The sequence below is a fragment of the Pimephales promelas genome, chromosome 19 (genome assembly GCF_988280905.1).
Source record: "Pimephales promelas chromosome 19, fPimPro1.hap1.1, whole genome shotgun sequence".
Classification (NCBI taxonomy): Eukaryota; Metazoa; Chordata; class Actinopteri; order Cypriniformes; family Leuciscidae; genus Pimephales; species Pimephales promelas.
In genome coordinates this window covers 28,449,579-28,468,756 of record NC_142787.1, presented here as the reverse complement: position 1 = coordinate 28,468,756, position 19,178 = coordinate 28,449,579, and the positions used below count along the sequence as shown (strand labels likewise).

Below are 19,178 nucleotides of genomic sequence, written 5' to 3'. Positions count from 1 at the left end.
GTCTTTTCACATTTATTTTGCCTTTACGTTTGTCAGTTAAATAAAAGTTACAGAAATTTAACACAGATTCTTGATTTTATTGCATTTTATGAAATCTCCCAACTTTTCTGGGTACATGGACATTTCTCTTAGTTTTCATGGTTTCAGTTATGATTCAAGAGTACTTTGAAGAGCTCAGTCTATAACCACCAGAGGAAAACCACATGATTGGGGATGGTGGTTAACCTCCTCAGTGTCCCTTATCAGCACAGAGAGACACTTACAAATCCAATTCAACAGTGCGTTCATTATCAGACGGTCAACGAGCGTAGAAAGGTCATCTGGCGGTATAGCGGTGTTCCCTCTTTTAAAGAGTAAATCCATGCTTTTCAGTCGAGGTCATTGCTTGTTGAAGTCAATGTCTGCATCACAAACTGGGATGTTATGGAATCAAAGGAAACCCAGACGACAAATGGTAAAATGGTAAATGGACTGCATTTATATAGCGCCTTCATAGACCTAATGGCCACCAAAGCGCTTTTTACATTTGCCTCACATTCACCCATATATACACCGACGGTAATAAGTATTATGTATTAACTTATTAAGGACAATAAGTATCTCTGACGCTATCGATATAAAAATGTTTCCAAAATAAAAATTATTAGGTAGCCTACTTTAAATTTAATAATATTTTTCGTTCTAAATAAGGCATTTTTAGACTTTTTTTTCTGCAATCGTTTCTGACGGAGGCTCAGGATTTCTCTGTTCCCATTGCATGTCTTCATGTCTTTCTCAGTTTCCACTGGGATTTAGTCAGAACTGTTCTTCTGATGAGACAATTAGGGTGGGGGACGGATGGATGGACCCTCAACTATTAGCTCACTCATGAAGTTGTAGGCCTGCCTCTTCCATGATGAAATACCAAGACCAGTGGGGGGGCTTCCTTATCTCAAAACTGATTCTTACTCATATGATCTTACGACTTTACATCAAGCCAAAACAAATAACAGACATATCCCTGTGTTGCACAATCCATGCAATTACAAGAGATATATACACATACTGTAAGGGTGTAGCAAATAGTTCATTTCCATTCATCTTCTTTAGATGACATCTAACGTTCTCATCAATCCAGCAGTAATAAACATTAGATGACAGTTGTCAACCTTTTCCTGGTGTACAGTATCAGTATCAGTGTAGGAACTAAGTGAAAGCTCCTTGCAGTTTCATTGCAAATGAAAGTTGTAAAGATTTCAAATAAACACACTTGTCTGAACAGAGTACCTTCTTGCTTTCTTATTTACTGAAGATGAAATGGTGTTGAAATAATGTTTAAATTCTTTTAGAATAATGGTTTGTTGAAACTTGTTGGTGAACTTAAATATAACATTTGCAGAGACGATACGTTTAAAACAAGCATTGAAAAAAAAAAGAGACAGATTCGTAGTGTCCTAAATGTTATGTTTAAAAGTTATAGCTACACCTTACATTATATGATATCAATAATGAATGTCTCCCTGGCCTGCAACTTTCAGGCTGCATCAGAAAGTTACAACTTGACCTGACGAGTGCGCCATTACGTCATCCCTGCCCAGCGCGCGCGCTCGAGAGCGAGCAAAAGAGAGAGAGAGAGAGGCAGAGAGAGAGAGAGAGGAATAACTGTCCCACCACCAACCTCCGCCCCTGCGGTCATGCCACGATCTAGACTTTACTGCCAAGCCTCTTAAATGATAGAACAATCTGCTTTAACCATCATCCCGGTGTTTAATGTGGGAGCGATAAACGCCGACACTTCCGCGGTCCAGGGGATCTGTTTGCTGGCGTGCCTGCGCGTGTATGTATGCATGGGAGTGAACTGGCGAAAGCGAGGAGAAGAAGAAGAGGAGGTAAGCACGCAGCGAGCTAGCGAGAATTCATCCACCCTATTTCTGTTAGCGACCACGAAAACGTGCTTTCGTGTTTTTACAAACGAGCGACATGAACGCGCGTGTTTGTGCGATAGTGTTGTCTCGAAGAGGCAGTTCGCCGGGAGTTTGGCATGGACTGAGGGCGCGCGCGCGACACATCTGCAGCAGAGCTCTGGCCTCGCGCTGGATCAGGCCGAATCAAGTGTGACGAGCGTTTGTAACTGTAAATACATTTGTTTTATGCGTGTGTGGTGTATCTTTTGCTTGGATGTAGCTAGCTGCTATTGGTGGACTCGCGTTAACTAGCTTGCTGTGATGGAGCGAGTGCCTGACCTGACTTGATAACGTGGTGGTGCCCACATTGAAACTACACTTAAAAATCTATCTATGGGTTTGTAGTACTCATAAATTGCCATAGAACTCCGTATATATCACCTAAGAAGAGGTCAGTGTGATGCATGAACAGAATGTGTTGACACACTGCCAGTCCAAAGCAAGACATTAATTTAACCTCGCAATTCATATATAACTGTTATGTGGCGTGTAACTGTCAGGATGATTTGTATGAATCCCCCTAGGTCACATGTGTCTGAAGATTTTCCTTTTTTCCATTTAGGGCTTGTATATGATGACGTTAAATATTAGGTTTAGTGAAATGGCAAGCTTTCATTTAGCCCTTGGGTCAATGACATGACGTGCATATTTTTGTGTCCAAGTGCATCATATTATTTGATAAATTCATGACCTAATGTCAGGTGGTGCAACTGTTCGAACAGATGAACAGACTAAGAAAACTATTTAAAATGCTGTCTGTGGCATACTATGCCAAATATGGCATAACTTTATGTTTGAAACCTTTTCTATTCTAACGCATTATAACAAATTTTGAAGTTTTATTTGTCAATGACATGCATGCTTTTTATTCATAGTATTTTTCAGTATACCTGTTATATTGACAGGCCTGAGGATAAAAACTTGTGCTCATTGAAATTTCTTTTTGTTGACAACGAGTAGGCTTATGGTTTTGAGTCAGGTTCTTGATTTTACTGTCTTTACAATGAATGAACCATGAACTGAGTAGACACAATTTAGTATTTAAAATTAGTTGCCATGAAGTTAATACATGTTAATGATTTTATTTTGAATTATTTGTCCATGTGTATGTTTATTTGTTTTAAATTTGATCTCGTAATTTTTAATCCATATCATACCTCGATCTTCTGGTGAAAACTTTTCCGTTCATTTAGTACGATTTACAGCCTTATCTCAAAAATTCAATCACAGATGAATAGAACCAAGTCCCTACGCTACTTTCTCTCTCGATAATCCGTAACACTCAAGACGGTTGTCAAAATAAACAAGAAAAGATCTTTCGACTCGTCTCGCAACTACTTTTTCATCGCAGTGCATGATAGTAAAATTTAATAGCACAAAACAAATTATGGTCCGCAGCGCAAAGCATGTTTATTCTGCAAGTTAACCTGTTTTTCCTTGTTTAAATATTTTTTCACTTTTTATACCTGTAGATTTGTTCATTGTTGAAGATAAGTCACACCACCTGTCCATGTTGGTATCTGCCTAATTTGACTCGCTTCAACCAACTGACAGATGCATTTGTGCCTAAATACTGCTGAGTTTGATATACAATCTAGTAAACAAACCTGCTTAAATGTTATGCCTTTTTTATCTTAATAATGTGCATATATAGAGCTTTTTTATTATTTATACTTTGGGGTTGTTTTTCCCTGCAGTCCCTGTGATGGTAGACCTGCTGTGACCTATTTTCAGACCCACCAGTCACTATACCAGAAAGAATATGCATCTTATTGTATCGAATTTGACTGACATATGCATTTGTTATTTTGTAACAATACAATGAACTCATCTCAGTTAGCCTGGCAGCACTGCCCTAATGTGCATGCATTTTAACAGCAACCTAGTTAGAGAATTAACACTTAGTCTCATCTCATCAACATCCAACTCATTTTGTCTGGATCATATCTCTCCACAGCTGTCCTCCCATTTGCCATGTTTGTCAGGAAATAGTTCAGATGTAATGGTCAGGGATGCATTAACAAAATGCTATTTTCTCCCTTATGTGGAAACGTGGCCCTGAAACAGCTTTCGAGACGAAAATAAAATTCAGGCTAGTGGTCCTGTTGGCTGCAGCATGCTAAAACAGGACAGGCCGTTTTGTCTGTGATTGCCTAGCAGCATGACTGCTATTCAGGCTGGGCATAAGCTGACTCATGTACCACTGAGAGCCTACGGCCGTGGAGTCTGTGCGGAGGGAGAGTGTTCTAGCATCGTGTTGCTCAAGCTTTTTCTTGTCGAATTCATGTGCTGGAGCAGAGATTCGGTTGTGCCGATAGATAATGATATTGTGTATCAACGATAGCCAGAGAGAATATCAAAAGCATCACCTATCTGTGATCGTAAGATTGTAAAGATAGTAAAATCTAGAACCTGATACAAAACCAGAGCTTAATAACTAGGCCTACTAGTCAACAAAAAGAGATTGATATCGTAAATGTATCAGATAAGGGTGTCAAGGCCTGTTCACACCGGGACGAATGTTATTCGCCGACGTTTAACGCCTCGTAGCTAAACAAAAGGCGCCAATGTGAGTGTACACCAGAGAATGTCTAATTGAAAAGAATTGGCACTGGCTGGTTACTTACGGGTTTTGGACTGGCTGCAGTAACGCGTCTCTGTCCATGCGGGGGCGCTCGCGGTCGAGTGCAGAATGAATGGGAGTCAATGGGGTTTCACCCCCAGAAATCCACTTTTCTCAGGATGTAATTTTTTTGTTAAGTAATTTGAAAGTTGCATTCAAAAGGGAGGGCTAAGAAAATACACTCAGCTGAAAATTGCATTTTTAAGTTCACTTATCTGTTCTAAAAATCCGTTCAAAAATGTGATGACGTCACACAATAGCAGAATGCTAGCGTGTTCCGGCCAACAACGGCCTAACCTGTAGGAGATCAAAAGGACATAAGTACTCGTTCATTCGACTTTTGGCCTATAATCTATATTGAACTTGCGGAATCAACAATAAAATCTATTTTGTTTTAACGACAAGCAGGTGAAAGAGACACTTTTAGCCGTTTAGCCCCCATAGACTCCCATTCATTCTGCACTCGCTCGTGATCACCTCCAGTGGAATTCTAATGGAACTGCAACCAAGGTGATGCACAATAGGGCTAATAGGAAGTGCCAAAGGCTCTCCGTTAGACGGGCTCTGGTGTACACACCGACGTGTAAAACGCCACACGTGTTTGGAGCTTCTGAAGTTACAGTAAAACACAACTTGGGGGCGCTCAAACACAAAACGGTCTTGCTGAGCACACATATGCAGCGGTGAAGTTTATCAGTTCCCTTATCAGTTCATGTAGTCTGGATTGTCATCTCAAACACTGTGATGCTTCATCTCTGCTCCATTACAATATTGGATTATTGGGCTTGCTTTAAATGGATTGTGTTTATGTTTAGCTATGGTGAAATTGGATCTAATGGCTTTAAGGAATCTGCTTAACGTTTATAAGTTCAACAGCTCACTGTTGAAACCTTTTTTTTTTGTATATCAGTGCCAGCTTTGTCTATTATTGGCGTGAATGTTATCTTGCCTGACTATAACTATCGTCTTGGTTTGGTTTACTGACGAGTCACTGGGGGATGGTAAAATGGGAGTTTCAAATCACTTTGGGATTTTCTTTGTTGCATAAAATATCACAGGAAAAAGCAGAAAGACCGAATCTCTCAGGAGAACCTGTTTACCAGGTAGCATGATATTTCTGATATTTGAAGGCATTTGCTCTAAAAAGACAAAAGGTTCAGTGTTGGCTGTGATGTAGTTTTTGCTCTTGCTCTCAGAAGGGAAATACAGGACATGAAAGAAAAGCTTAAGTTTCAGACTCCCACAGTGAGTTTGTCAGATGACAAAAATAAAAATAAAAAGTTGTGTGCTTCAGTGCATTTGACAGGATATAAAGAGTAGAAATGACTTGATTCTTAGTTTCTCCAAACATTGTTACCCATGTCTACTGGGCACGTCGTCCATTGACACGATTCACCATAAAGACTTTAGGCCGTCTTACTCTTTACTGTACCTGGTTTATTAGTTTTCAAACACAATTGGAGAAGTAATACCACACCTTTCCGTGTCTCATCGAGTTTCTGTCGGCCTAGTGTTTCCGGCGTTTTCCTGTCCGGCTGCCTTTTGGCAAAAGCGTCTGTTAAAGATCATTATGATTGACTGTTCAGCTTAGTGAGCCAGTGCAGGAGACGAAAAAAGAAAGTGATGTAAGCATGCAAATGACACGGAGGGCAAAATGGTAACGCAAGCGTGGCTTTGTTTTGCCTTGTTTGCTCTTTAGGCTTCTTGCTTTTTGAATGATGATGAATACAGACTACTGCCACATGTAGAGTGGGTGATATGACAAATCTTGTATTACGATACGAGTAATTTCATTTCGCAAAAACTATATAGGCTATTTCACGATAGAGTTATTTTTGATGATTTCATGATGAGTTTTTATGATTTCAATGATGAATTTCATAATTCTGCTCACCATTTTCAATATCACAAAACTAAAAGACTACAAGCCTAAGTAAACAAAACATCGGTAGTGACAATACGATCGTGGATAGTGACAATACCTATGCTATCTCACGACCAATTCGTACGAGTGATTAAAAAGTGGCTAATTCGTACTAATTCATACGACCTCACTCGTACGAATTTGTACAATTTGTCCAAACCCATGTGATGGGTAGGTTTAGGGGCGGGGTCAGGGGTAGGTCATTCGTACGAATTCATACGAATTGGCCAATTCGTAAAATATGTACGATTTCGCAAAAAATTTACAAATTTGTACGAGTGAGGTCGTACGAATTGTTACGAATTAGCCACCTCGTAAAATTCGTAAAATCGTGAGATCGCGTTGGACAATACGTATAGTCGTATAGACGAATCCGGCGAAACTACCGGAAGTAAGCGGGGCGCCATTACTGAGCTGTTGCTGGGTAGCGTTGCGCCATTGCCTTCTATTGTTTTAGTTGCAACTTGCGTCCACTGGAATAAACAGCCCGCGATTTACGACGGTCACTAACGTTACAACGTTATCCCTTGTATAATGTCGAGTGGGTAAACAGTTTCTGTTATAAATTGTTTCAATGGTGGCAGTAAAATTTCAATTTTGAAGAGAAAACACTGAATACCCCGGGTCGACTGCCCCTGTCTGGTGCCGTACGGTTTACAGATTTCCTGGGCGAGTACAAGACGTGGACATTCGCGTATAATAACAATTATTTAATGACATAAGTAAAAAAAAATGTAATAAATATGTGATGTAGTGATCAGCAAAATCTCCTCTCTTGCTATTTTTTCTATTCAATTAACATGCTATGGTCATTAAATGGCTTTCCTGAGCTAAATGTAACGTTATGTGACATAATTGTTTTCCTGCTGTTATATTGACCTCTTTCCATGGTTTAAAAACACTAATTGGTCGATATTATGTATACTTTCTAGCTGTAACGTTACCTTACCCTTGCCTGTTGCAATGTGAAAATTAGATAAATAATGGACACAAATGAAAAACATGTATTTGTTTATTTGATTTCATTCATTTATTTATTTATTGTTGCCAAATGCACAAATCTTTTTATAGTTTCCTCGTTAGCAAACGTTAGGCTAACTAGCTTGCCAAGCTATTTTCATAAATAACGTTAATCTGTAAGATCGTTTGTACCTTCATCTGTGACTGGAGGCCACTGCAGTCACAGATCAAACCAACAAGTCATTCTGCCTGGCTGTAGCTGTCATCGAGGGTGAGTTCGCGTTATATACATCCGAGGTTTGTTTACATACCGGTGCATATGTCTATATGCCTGTGTAACAGCTCAGTAATGGCGTCGCCACAAGATGGCAGCCTACACAAAACGCTCGTCGGATTCGTCTATACGATTGTCCCCCCAAAATAAAAATTACTGTGTAAGAAAAAATTCAAGTTTTCACTGGCACTGATCTGTGATTGGTCTGTTAGTGCATTAGGTCCTGGTCCAACCCCCTATGGACGGGTTGGTAAAGGTGGGAACTAGTGCTTGTAGTCCTTACAGAAATCTACAATGAAATCTAGTCTACAATGACGTAAAATGACGATTTTTGCGTCATTGTATGAGGGAGGGGAAAAAAAGTAAATAGCGGGATTTTTCTCATCTCAGGGGAAAATGAGAGAGTGTTGCACGACCATTCAATAGTATGACTGGAGACTAACAATGGAAATCTTAATGCAAATGGGTGGAGTGACCCTTTAAGTTTTTAGCTTTATGAGAAACAGTCTCTTTGACAGCACGTGCTGCATATAACAAAAAAAGATTTCCTTTTTCACTGCTAATTGCACATCAACCCTTTTAAGTTCAGTAACCAATGTTTAATGAAAAAGAAAAAAATAAGCAATTGTGTTTTCCCCGTTTTGTACCAAAAACATACCCAACCGAGACTTCAATGTATGTACTATGTACCGAACCATTATTGTGTATTTACACCTCTAGTGGTTTGTTCAAATCCCCAACTTTTGCAAATTAGAGAAGGATGTAAGCTTTGCTTAGTAAGGTCAGGGAGTTGTATGAAGGATAGACATCACTTGTTTATAGTTTGTTGTTTAAATGCATCAAGAATGGCCTTTCAGTGGACCAATGCTTTTATCTCTGAGCTCTATCTCTGGCTTGACTCTGTAATGGCATCCTATAGGTATCCTGTGTCATTCACTATGGCTATGCGTTATATCTGATTCTCCTTGGATGAGTCATCGGCAATGCCCCCCCCCCACCCCCACCCCCCCACACTGTGCAGTAAACACGGGGGAGTGAGCAATGATGCAGTCATCGCTGCCACGTCTCACATCATCTCTCTCATCTACTGCGCTCCTTCTCTCTCAGGTTTGATCCGTCTCACGGCACTCAGTGGGAGGAGCCATGACCGAGGGGGAGGGACAGTTTTACAGCGTGCAGGTGGGGGACTCCACCTTCACGGTGCTCAGGAGGTACCAGCAGCTCCGCGCCATCGGATCCGGTGCCCAGGGTATCGTCTGGTGAGTGGGCGGCTGGAATTAGCTGAGTTTTATCTGCCTCCCTCCATACTAATGATGTCATCAGCACACATCCCATTAGGCATCGCCTGTCTCCATTTGTCATGAACGTGGCAGATGTGATTTTGTCATTGACCTGAATGTCTCATTAGAGATTTTGATCCCTGGTTTTATAGCTGTAGTAATAATAAGGGGGATTTTTACGGCCAGCTGCATGTCTAAATTGTTTATCCAAGTGCAGGAGATGGACACTAAACCGTACGATACAGTAATGACATTTAAAAGGGGATTGAGGTACAGTAGAACATTGGCCATGCACAAATATGGATATGAATCATGTTCGAACCGCTGATGATGCTTACTACAATGATGAATCATGTTTTCTCTGTCAAAACGCTTTATTATTGAAGCATGTTTTATTAGATTGTGCTGGTTAACCCGGTGAGATACCTCAGTTAACTCTTTTGAAGAACTTTACCAGTGTTTTTAACTACATTTTTAGGGTAGCTTTTATTTGACTTATTTGATTACTTCTAAATAAATCTTTTTTCTATCCTATTGGATTGTTTTGATACGTTTATATTTTTGTATTGTATATCTGAATGTACTTATCTTATGAATGCATTTATTTAATATAATTGTATTTCTCTTTTATTATTATTATTTTTGTAAAGGGCTTTGAGATGTAGAAAATAACGTTTGTTCTTCTTATTATAGATATTTCTTTGGCATGGTGTTAAAAAACGAACAAACTACAATGATGATTGTGATTATTTGAGTGTGCCTGTTTTTCTGCCCCATTAAGCTCCGCTCTGGACACCGTACTTGGCATCCCAGTTGCTGTGAAGAAACTGAGCCGGCCCTTTCAGAACCAGACCCATGCGAAGAGGGCCTACAGAGAGCTGGTTCTGCTCAAGTGTGTTAATCACAAGAACGTACGTCCCCTTAACAGTGCACTCTTCCACTCAGAAGTACAATTTGAACTGACTTGAGCAACTTTGGTCAGGGCTGTCGTACCTACGGACTGTTTTTGCTTAAATGTCAGACTTCTGTCACACTCACCGGTTGAGAATGTCAGAGGAGTAATGGACTAAACAACTACCGCTGATTATTCTCTACGATTGTGAAGTTAAGAAATAAGAGCTGGAGTACCACATAAACACAAACTGGCGTAACCTGAATTCAGATGTAATTCTTGGACTAACATTACCCAGTTAGAATATCTCTTTTTATCATTATCATAGGGATGTCAATTTTACGAAATTACGTCGACAGCCATGAATATTGGTATTGCATTTTTTTTTTGTACTTTTTATGTATTTATTATTATTATTATTGTTAATACATTTTAAATATTATTGGCTGCACATCTCAGAGAAACGCACTACTGTTTTGTTCCTGAATAAATTGCGTTTTTGACCAAAATGGTTGAAGGAATGATTCAGCGACCCATTCAAGATAGTCACTTCATTTAATTTTTATTTAATGATAATAATTATTGTTGTTGTTCTATGGGTCAATATGTCTTAAGGCAATATGAGCGGTAATTACTGTTAATATTAATAATAATGGAAAATACACAAATAAAATAATTTAAACATTTCTTTCATCTTTGGATTGATAAGTATATTGAATCTAGTATATAATATACTCATATTGATTCATCTGCAAACAGTAGCATATTGGGTTCAATTATTCGTTTTGTTTGATAGTGGACAATTCTCCAGGGACTGTGATGGTTGTCAATGAAAATCAGGTAGTGAGACCCTTGTTGTCAGGTTGAATCTTAAATTTGTTTTATCATGTTTCACTTTTTTCTTTTCTTTTTTTCCCAGATCATCCGTTTGCTTAACGTCTTCACGCCTCAGAAGTCATTAGAAGAGTTCCAGGATTTGTAAGTTTTGAGTTTATAAATTCATGCGTTTATGCTGACGTAATTTAGTTTGTGTAGCCGCAGGGTCTATTGGTGCTTTGGCCCTCGGTGTGATTATTAACATTCATAATTTTGCTGAGACCACTATGCAATCTCAAGAGAAGCTGATGAATTGCACTGTTCTACTCCTACATGTGATAATTTACAGCTTTAGGATCGAAAATTATATGTTATTAAATAATGAATAATTTCTGACAACAGCACTTCTATTGCTGTTTTATAAAAGTGCCGCTGACTCAATGTATTAAGCTTACGGTCGGCCCAATGGAGGCATCCGATCAGCGGGTGAATGTCTCTGTGTGTTACTGTCTTTTCTCGTGGTAAAGTATTTTTGATTAAATGCAATACATTTTCTCATACGTATTCTCTCATTATTTCATCTGACTTCATAAATGAAAAGTTTTTTTTAATGATATTTGTGCATCATTAAATATAAGTGAAAGTTTGACACTTACTTTAACTCTTTACTGGAAATAATGTCAAAGTCAGTAAAATAATCAAATATAAGAATTTATTATGTCAGGTATTATTCAACGATAATCATTGCAAAACATCAAATGCTCTGGAATAAAGAGAAGAAATGCGAACCCAACATTTAAGAAATGCATGAAGCTGAGAGACTCAGCCTCTCAGGCTCATCTGAAGTACAGAAAAGGCCCAGAGTCACTTGCTGCATTTCATTTTATAGGCAAGCAATGGATATTTGCATTTAGAAGTTTACACCTATTGGGGATAGGACTATGCGTCTAGACTAGAGACCACTTTCCTTTGTGTGCCAGTTATCCGTAAACTCTTAAAAACCTTATTACCTTTTGTCTTACTTATTTGGAAATAAGCCATTTGTACCGGTCGCACTGAGACATTTTGAATGTTATTAAAGGGATACTCCACTTTTTTTTGGAAATACTTATTTTACAAAATGAGCTTATTTTCAAAAAAGTGGAGTATCCCTTTAAACATGTATAATACTCGATGATAATCACATTAACCCTCTGGGGTTGTGGCCCAAATGGACCCAAAGAATTTAAATAATTTTTTTTTTTTAAATCACAGCTTCCTCGGAATGGTCCGAAATTTGGTGACTTTGTTGGTATTTGGTATTTGAACACCCAAAAAAATTGGGGACAGGATGTGAATGGTCTAAGTGGTTGTAAAAAAAATAGTCACACTTGGGGTGTTCGGGTCCAAATGGACCCGCATGGAAAATGAATGGGAAATTGGCAAAAATGTGAAAATACTGAGTTTATTTGTGCGTACAATCTACAAATCAGCCACGATCTTGAAAAAAAAAACACACAACAGTGAAGGGGTGAATCTATAAAACATCAAGAGTGCAAAACAGACACATCCAGACACACACACAAACACACTTTTATACACATAAACACACTAAAAAATTACGATTATACATGTTTTGCATTTTTAAAATGCTCAGTTTGTCCACCAGATGGCATCCATCTCATTTCAAAAATTGCTTTTATGAGGCCTAGGCTTGACTCTAAAATGAAATACAGATCAAAAAAAAAAATAATAATTTTTTTCTATTATGTTTAATGGGGGGAAATTTTGTCATAATTATTGCATTAATACTAATTATAAACTTTTTTTATTTTAGAAATTTTCTCAAAACACCAAAAAAGAAAAGAAAAAATATTATAAAAAACGAGTAAAAAAAAAATCATGATTTAAAAAAAAAATATGAATCCCGCCCTTTGGGTCCATTTGGACCCGAACACACCGAGTGTGACTCTGAAACGAACAACCCCAGCGGGTTAAACCATTTCGATTCTTGTGTGAGTTTGGCTGATCTTCGGGTCCCGTGTAGATTAGGATGAGGGAGGTGAGATCTTGGTCTCAATGGTGCACGAGGGGGAGCTCAAATGTTAATTTGCAGCCTCAACCAGTTCTTCCAGTTTTTCCAGTCTGACAGGATCTTGGCTTGTTTTATACCAGTCAGTACTATGCATGAGCTGTACATCAGCACAGAAAACCCTGAAGAATCTGGTTTCTCTCCTCAGGTACTTGGTGATGGAGCTGATGGATGCTAGCCTTTGTCAGGTGATCCACATGGACCTGGACCATGAGAGGATGTCTTACCTGCTCTACCAGATCCTGTGTGGCATCAGACATCTACACTCAGCTGGCATCATTCACAGGGTGAGATGTAACTACAACTCGTTTGGCAGTTAAGTAAGAATAATTATAAAATAATAATTAGAAGAAACCAATTAACCATGATAACCATGTTAACTATACACATTTGTTTCATTTTTTGGTTTTTGGTGCACCTTGATTAAGAATGATCCCACATGGCTGCTTAAAAAATACATGAAAATGAAAAATGGATTTGAGTGAAATTTCTTTCTTTTCTTTTTTTTTTAAGAAACAAAACTACAAAGTGATATGAAAGACTAGCACCAAATATACACTAAACACGTTGGATTGTACAGTGAAGTATCCCTTTAATTTTCCATCAAATATAAAAATGTTCCTTATCGTAAAAACAATAATCACAAACAATAATCATTCAACAACCACCCAATAAAAGTAATCATTCTCACTGCCACTGGTATAAAAGTGTTCGGGGACTTTCTTTCAGATGGAAGTTTTACAAAGTCAGATCATTTGAATAATTTGTACCCCACTAAAGGCTTCAAGCTCAGGTTTAAATAATGGCAATGATCATGACACACCACCAGCTGTGTTCTCTGAGCCATTTGACGTTACAGTATACCAACGTGTGAGATTGTCTTTCAGCATGACTGTATGAGACTTTATCATCTCTGCCCCGCAGGATCTGAAGCCCAGTAACATAGTAGTGAAGTCCGACTGCACTTTAAAGATTTTAGACTTTGGGCTGGCCAGAACCGCCTGCACTAACTTCATGATGACACCCTACGTAGTGACCAGATATTACAGAGCACCAGAGGTCATCCTGGGCATGAAATACAAGGAGAATGGTAATGCTATTATTTTTGGCAGTAACATTCTTGAAAGCCATTGGAGAGATACAAATACAATTGTTATTAATGTTTCTTTGTGTTTTTGCCAGTGGATATCTGGTCGGTGGGCTGCATCATGGGGGAGATGGTCAAAGGGAGCGTCATATTCCAGGGCACTGATCGTATCCTCTTGAGTCTTGTTTAAAAGCTTGTCCATAATCACCTGTGAAAATATGTATTTATATAGATGTAACTTTTAAATGCATAGAAAGCTTTTGTAACAAGCTGCCGGGTCCGTTCAGTTTTTTTGGAATGAAATTGATCGTTCTATTCAGCAAGGATGCATTGAATTGATCAAAAGGTGTCAGGTGACATTTAAAGGTTTAAACCTAAACCTTAATTTAAAAAAAAAAATCTCAGATATTGACCAGTGGAATAAGGTAATTGAGATACTGGGAACCCCGTCGCTGGAGTTCATGAACCGTTTGATGGAGACTGTAAGGAACTACGTGATGAACAAACCTCAGTTTCCTGGAGTCAGTTTGAATGAGCTTTTCCCCGATTGGGCCTTCCCATCAGAGACTGAGCATGACAAGATCAAAAGTAAGACATCCTAAATCTTCCATCATGTCTGTAACTTTTTTTGTGCGTGTTATCTTACTTCGCGTGTTCTAAACAATTACTTTTTACATCGGTCCTAATGAAGCTAGTCAAGCACGAGACCTGCTGTCCAAGATGCTGGTCATCGACCCTGAAAGCCGTATCTCTGTGCAGGAGGCCCTGAGCCACCCTTACATCCACGTGTGGTACGACCCAGCCGAGGCCGATGCGGTCAGTGCACCCTTATACTTTCATGTCACTTTGTCCTGTCCAGTTTTACAGGGGACATTTGTACAATGCCAAGAAGGTTCTCCCTCGAGAGAAGGACTTGTAATGATTGTTTTGTGTGTTCAGCCGCCTCCACAGATATCAGACAAGCAGTTGGAGGAGCGGGAACACAGCATTGAGCAGTGGAAAGGTACAAATGCCCTCTGCTGTCACTACCTCCTGTTTGTAGAAAATCAATGCCTACAGCTGAAATGATCACTGAAGATCTCATTAGTTTTTCAGCCTTGACCTTTATAAGCTAATGTCTGCTGAAGGGTTGAGTTGGCTTTATTAGTGATTTGTAAAAAAGATGGAAATGGACAAACTCTGCTTATGTTTTCTTGGGGGTTTTCTTTCCCTACAGAGCTGATTTATAAAGAAGTAATGGACTGGGAGGAGAGGAACAAGAATGGAGTCCTGAAAGATGAGTGTTTAGGTGAGTCATTGTACAAATGTGAAATCTGTGTATTCTTCCAGCTTTCTCTGTCTAGTTGACATTTGGCTTTTTTTTTTTTTTTTAAATATCGGATTGGCCAATTCGTTTTTCTAATTTTCATGTGTTTGAAGCGGGACTTTTATTTTGACGCCGCTCCAGACTTTTATTTTGACGGGTGGCGCTGAGAACGCCTGAGAAGCAGAGTTCTCACACATTCTCCATCTTCATTAGTTTACGATCTCTCTCAGTCATATGTAATATGTTGTTAGACAGAACTCTAAACAAAGAAAGTAAATTGTGTGTGAAAAAGTAAAGTGTTTGCTTTTATATTATTTGTAACAGAAAAGAGAAAAAATCAGGCTAAAATACTTTCTTATTTACTGTCAACATTCAGCAAATGCGCATCTACATCAAAATGAATCTGCTAACCATTTAATTTCAAAAACTGTGATATCCAGCTGTGATTTCTTGTGAAGTGTGCATTTGTAGCCTGCATAAACGTTTTACTGTAAGTGACGGTCGGTCCGTGCGAAGTGAGTGATCAGCGACACGGGAGGCACAATCGAAAAAATAAAAATCTAAAATTAAAAATAAAAATATCCTTCATTTTAAAATATGCTGGCCTATATCAAGTTGCCCAGTGTGTCTTATTCATATAGTTTTTTCACTGTGTGCTGTATGTAAAATTAGTGTTATCTTGTCTTTATTTGGAAAAAAAATTAAAAAATGATTACCAGGTGTGCACGGAATTACCAGATTACTGAGTGCCCTGTTAATAAAATGCTATTATTGTATTGTAAAAAATAAGCATTTTAAAGTGTTTTTTTCTAATTAATTGATCAAATATTGATTAAAATAAATATAAAGTATATCTTAAAATATCAGCCATCAAAAAAAAAAAAAAAATCGGTCAACCACTATTTTTGTCACCCAAGTCCCATTTATTTCAAATAAAATGAGTGATTTAAGGTGCATTCAGTAGTTTGGTGCTAATTTAAAAAGTTTTACACAGTAAGAAATAAATTGTGTTTTTGTCAAGTCAACTTGAATGCTGTACCTATTCACTTCTTTGAATGAGCAATAGTAAAGCGTACAAATTCCAAAATAAGAGTCCTGTTGCTTTTTGGGCTTGTTCAAAATTAAAAGTCCCTCATTATGCATAGTTTTTTCACCTGGTTATTATTGGCATTTTGGTTGTACAAAACCATCTGGCATTTAAGGCCCCGTTTATACGAGAACGATTCCGGGTGAAAACGTAAAAATATTTTATCGGATGTGCCTTTCGTTTACACGGCGACGGCGTTTTTGAAGCTTAAAAACACAAAAAAGTGAAACCACCCTCCAGAGTGGAAATCTTAAAAATGCTCCACCGCCGCGTTCCCGTGTAAATGGTAAAAACGCAAAAGTCTGCTTGACAGTGAAGGTTGTACGCAGGCACGTGGACTTGGTGTTGTTGTAGTGTGCACTCCTAGCCGCCTGAAGTGCATACTACATTGAATTTCACACACTTTTGCGTCACCATTTGCACGCAGATTTCCCACACAAAACGCTCGTCTAAACGCAGAATAAAAAGTGACTTTTGCGTTTTCTCTTCAGAATCGTTTCCGTGTAAACATGGCGTAAATCAACACTTGTAGCTTCAGTCTGGGTTGCCCCGTCACAGGAAGGAAAGACTAAAAACATTATTTAACACATATTGAAAATATAGATTTGACCGGTATTAGCACAATAATCAGTTCATTAGTTAAATTAAGTAACTCTTTTTCTTATTTAATTTTGAAGCAGAACTATTTAAAAACGTTATGTACTTTTATTATTTAATGTCTCTTTGTATTCCTTTATTAAGGAAAAACATATTATGTGATACATTTTCATTGCACCCCTACATTTTTCATTTTAGGAGCACATGTGCTCCTTAGGGAAAAAAGTGAGCGTCAAACTTCATTGTCGCTGTCTAAAACTCAGTTATCAGTGTAATTCACATAAAACTCATAGACGATCATGCTGATCCACGTCGATAGATGGCAATGTAGCATCTAACATCATTGAGGTTTTAGTAAATAAATACAGTCTTTTAGCTTAAATACACAAAGAACAGCAATGCTAATGCAAGCTAAGTAACTACTGAATTACTTTCAGTTACTGAAAATCAATTTTGTAACACAATGAAAGATGTAAAAGTAAAAATGTTAGACATATTTAGCGCATTATCTTGCGCCATAATTTTGATGCATTGCTCTGTGTGTGTGTTGTAGATGGTACGGTGAACAGCAGCGCCACTGCCTCCCAGTCGTCCTCTATTAATGACATCTCGTCCATGTCAACGGAGCAGACCCTGGCCTCAGACACTGACAGCTCCTGCATCGACACCCTCACGGGGCCGTTAGAGGAGTGAATCAGGTGACGACTTCTCGCTCGTCGCATCCCTCTCCCTCGCCAGTGTGGCTCATGCCGTGATCTTGACGTTCATACAGCTGCAGGTTTACACTAATCATTGTTTACTCTTGCTTTTTTTCCTCTGTCCCAAACATTCATGAAATATTCTCTTTATCCATTTCTTGTAAGTTTAACTTTTACTTTTAGATTTTAAAAAGAACTGTTTAAAATGGGTAGATAATGCATTCACATTTTACTTCACGTAAACTAATTTTAATCACCGTCTTATCCATCTAGTGGATTTATTATTATTGCAGAAGCATGTGTGATATCTGGATCTATCCCTCTCTCTCTCTCTGTGCGATGTAGCTTTTATCACTGTTCATTTCATCACCTAAAAGAAGCACAGATATAAATTCTCTGACAAATTTATAGCTAGTGAGCCCAACTGGAACAAGTTCCTCTTACAAGTATTGCTGCATGATAACAAAGAAGACTCACTACAGAGACCATTTAACTACAGATCACTGAAATATCTAGAAATGGAACAGTAGTGCCTGCCTCTGTACATAGTCACCATACATACGCCCATTTTAAAAGAGAACCTAATGATGCATTTATGTTGATTAGGGTGTAGTCATGTTTGTGTGTATATATACGTACATTGATTTTGTGTAAATGTTCTTTCTTTGTGCAGCTTCTGAATACGTTTTTTGCATATGTACTCTAAAACAAACTATGTATGGAACTTGAAACTGATTTTAAAAGAAAATTGCACATAGATGTTTCAAAGTGAGCATATTCGGTTTAAAATGAACAAAAACTTGCATCTAGATCTGAGATGGCAAACTGTGGATGCAATATCCTAATCAAAGCCCGTTTTTCTCATCATTCCAAGGGTAATTAATCACTGCTGGCAAGTTCGTGACCTCTCATAAGATTGTATATTTAATTGCATGAGCGAATGCAAACCATTGCCTTTTTTAATTTCCTCAAACTTGAAAAGCCCATACGAATGTTGTACAAAGCAAATTTATGGTTTCCTTCCTTTAAAAAAAAACAAAAAAAAAAACAGGATTGTCAGCAGGTTTTTATTTCTTCACTTTCCTCTCGAAGATTCGTTTCAGTGAAACACTGAAGAAAATGGCCATATCATTTAGGGCTGGGCAACGATTAATTGCGATTAATTGCATCCAAAATAAAAGTTTGTGGTTATATAATATATGTGTGTGTAGTGTGTATAATTATTTTTTATATATAAATACAAACACGCATGCATGTATATATTTAAGAAAAATGTGTTATTAATATATCAAATATTTATATATGAAGAGTTCAGATGCAAAAGCCTCTAAGTGCCGTTTGAAATTTTCTTCTTTAATGATCATTTTTATCAAGCTTGTATATTTAAGTTCAGTAATTTCACTTAAATGGCAATGAAGATTACCTATTAATTGTTATTTAAGTTAAATCACTGAACTTAAATATACAAGTTTGATAAAAATCATCATTAAAGAAGAAAATTTCAAATGGCTTTTAGAGGCTTTTGCATCTGAACTCTTCATATAATATTAATTATGTATAAAGTATAAACATGCAAATATTTCTTAAATATATACATGCATGTGTGTATTTATATATACA

At 37.9% G+C, this 19,178-nt stretch overlaps 1 protein-coding gene across 2 annotated transcripts; it reads left to right on the top strand.

Moving 5' to 3' along the window:
• Positions 1-1,600: 1,600 nt before the first annotated feature.
• On the top strand, positions 1,601-18,514 carry mapk9 (mitogen-activated protein kinase 9). 2 transcript variants are annotated; one of them, XM_039693965.2, is made up of 12 exons: positions 1,601-1,868; positions 8,832-8,983; positions 9,786-9,915; positions 10,816-10,874; positions 12,932-13,070; positions 13,708-13,873; positions 13,966-14,037; positions 14,276-14,458; positions 14,562-14,686; positions 14,822-14,873; positions 15,087-15,158; positions 17,414-18,514. In XM_039693965.2, exons 2-12 carry the CDS (start codon positions 8,868-8,870, stop codon positions 17,551-17,553), a joined length of 1,254 nt encoding a protein of 417 aa, XP_039549899.1. In that variant the 5' UTR covers positions 1,601-1,868; positions 8,832-8,867; the 3' UTR covers positions 17,554-18,514. The 2 variants fall into 2 exon arrangements, with proteins under 2 accessions (XP_039549899.1, XP_088979547.1); XM_089123421.1 differs by having other exon boundaries at positions 1,602-1,868; positions 14,810-14,873.
• The last annotated feature ends 664 nt before the right edge of the window (positions 18,515-19,178 follow it).

Excerpts from the sequence above, each read along its gene's own strand:
- mapk9 (XM_089123421.1), top strand. The coding sequence starts at position 8,868 with ATGACCGAGGGGGAGGGACAGTTTTACAGCGTGCAGGTGGGGGACTCC. Across the intron at positions 13,874-13,965 it reads CATGAAATACAAGGAGAATG|TGGATATCTGGTCGGTGGGC; the intron begins GTAATGCTATTA and ends TGTTTTTGCCAG. Across the intron at positions 14,038-14,275 it reads CATATTCCAGGGCACTGATC|ATATTGACCAGTGGAATAAG; the intron begins GTATCCTCTTGA and ends AAAAAATCTCAG.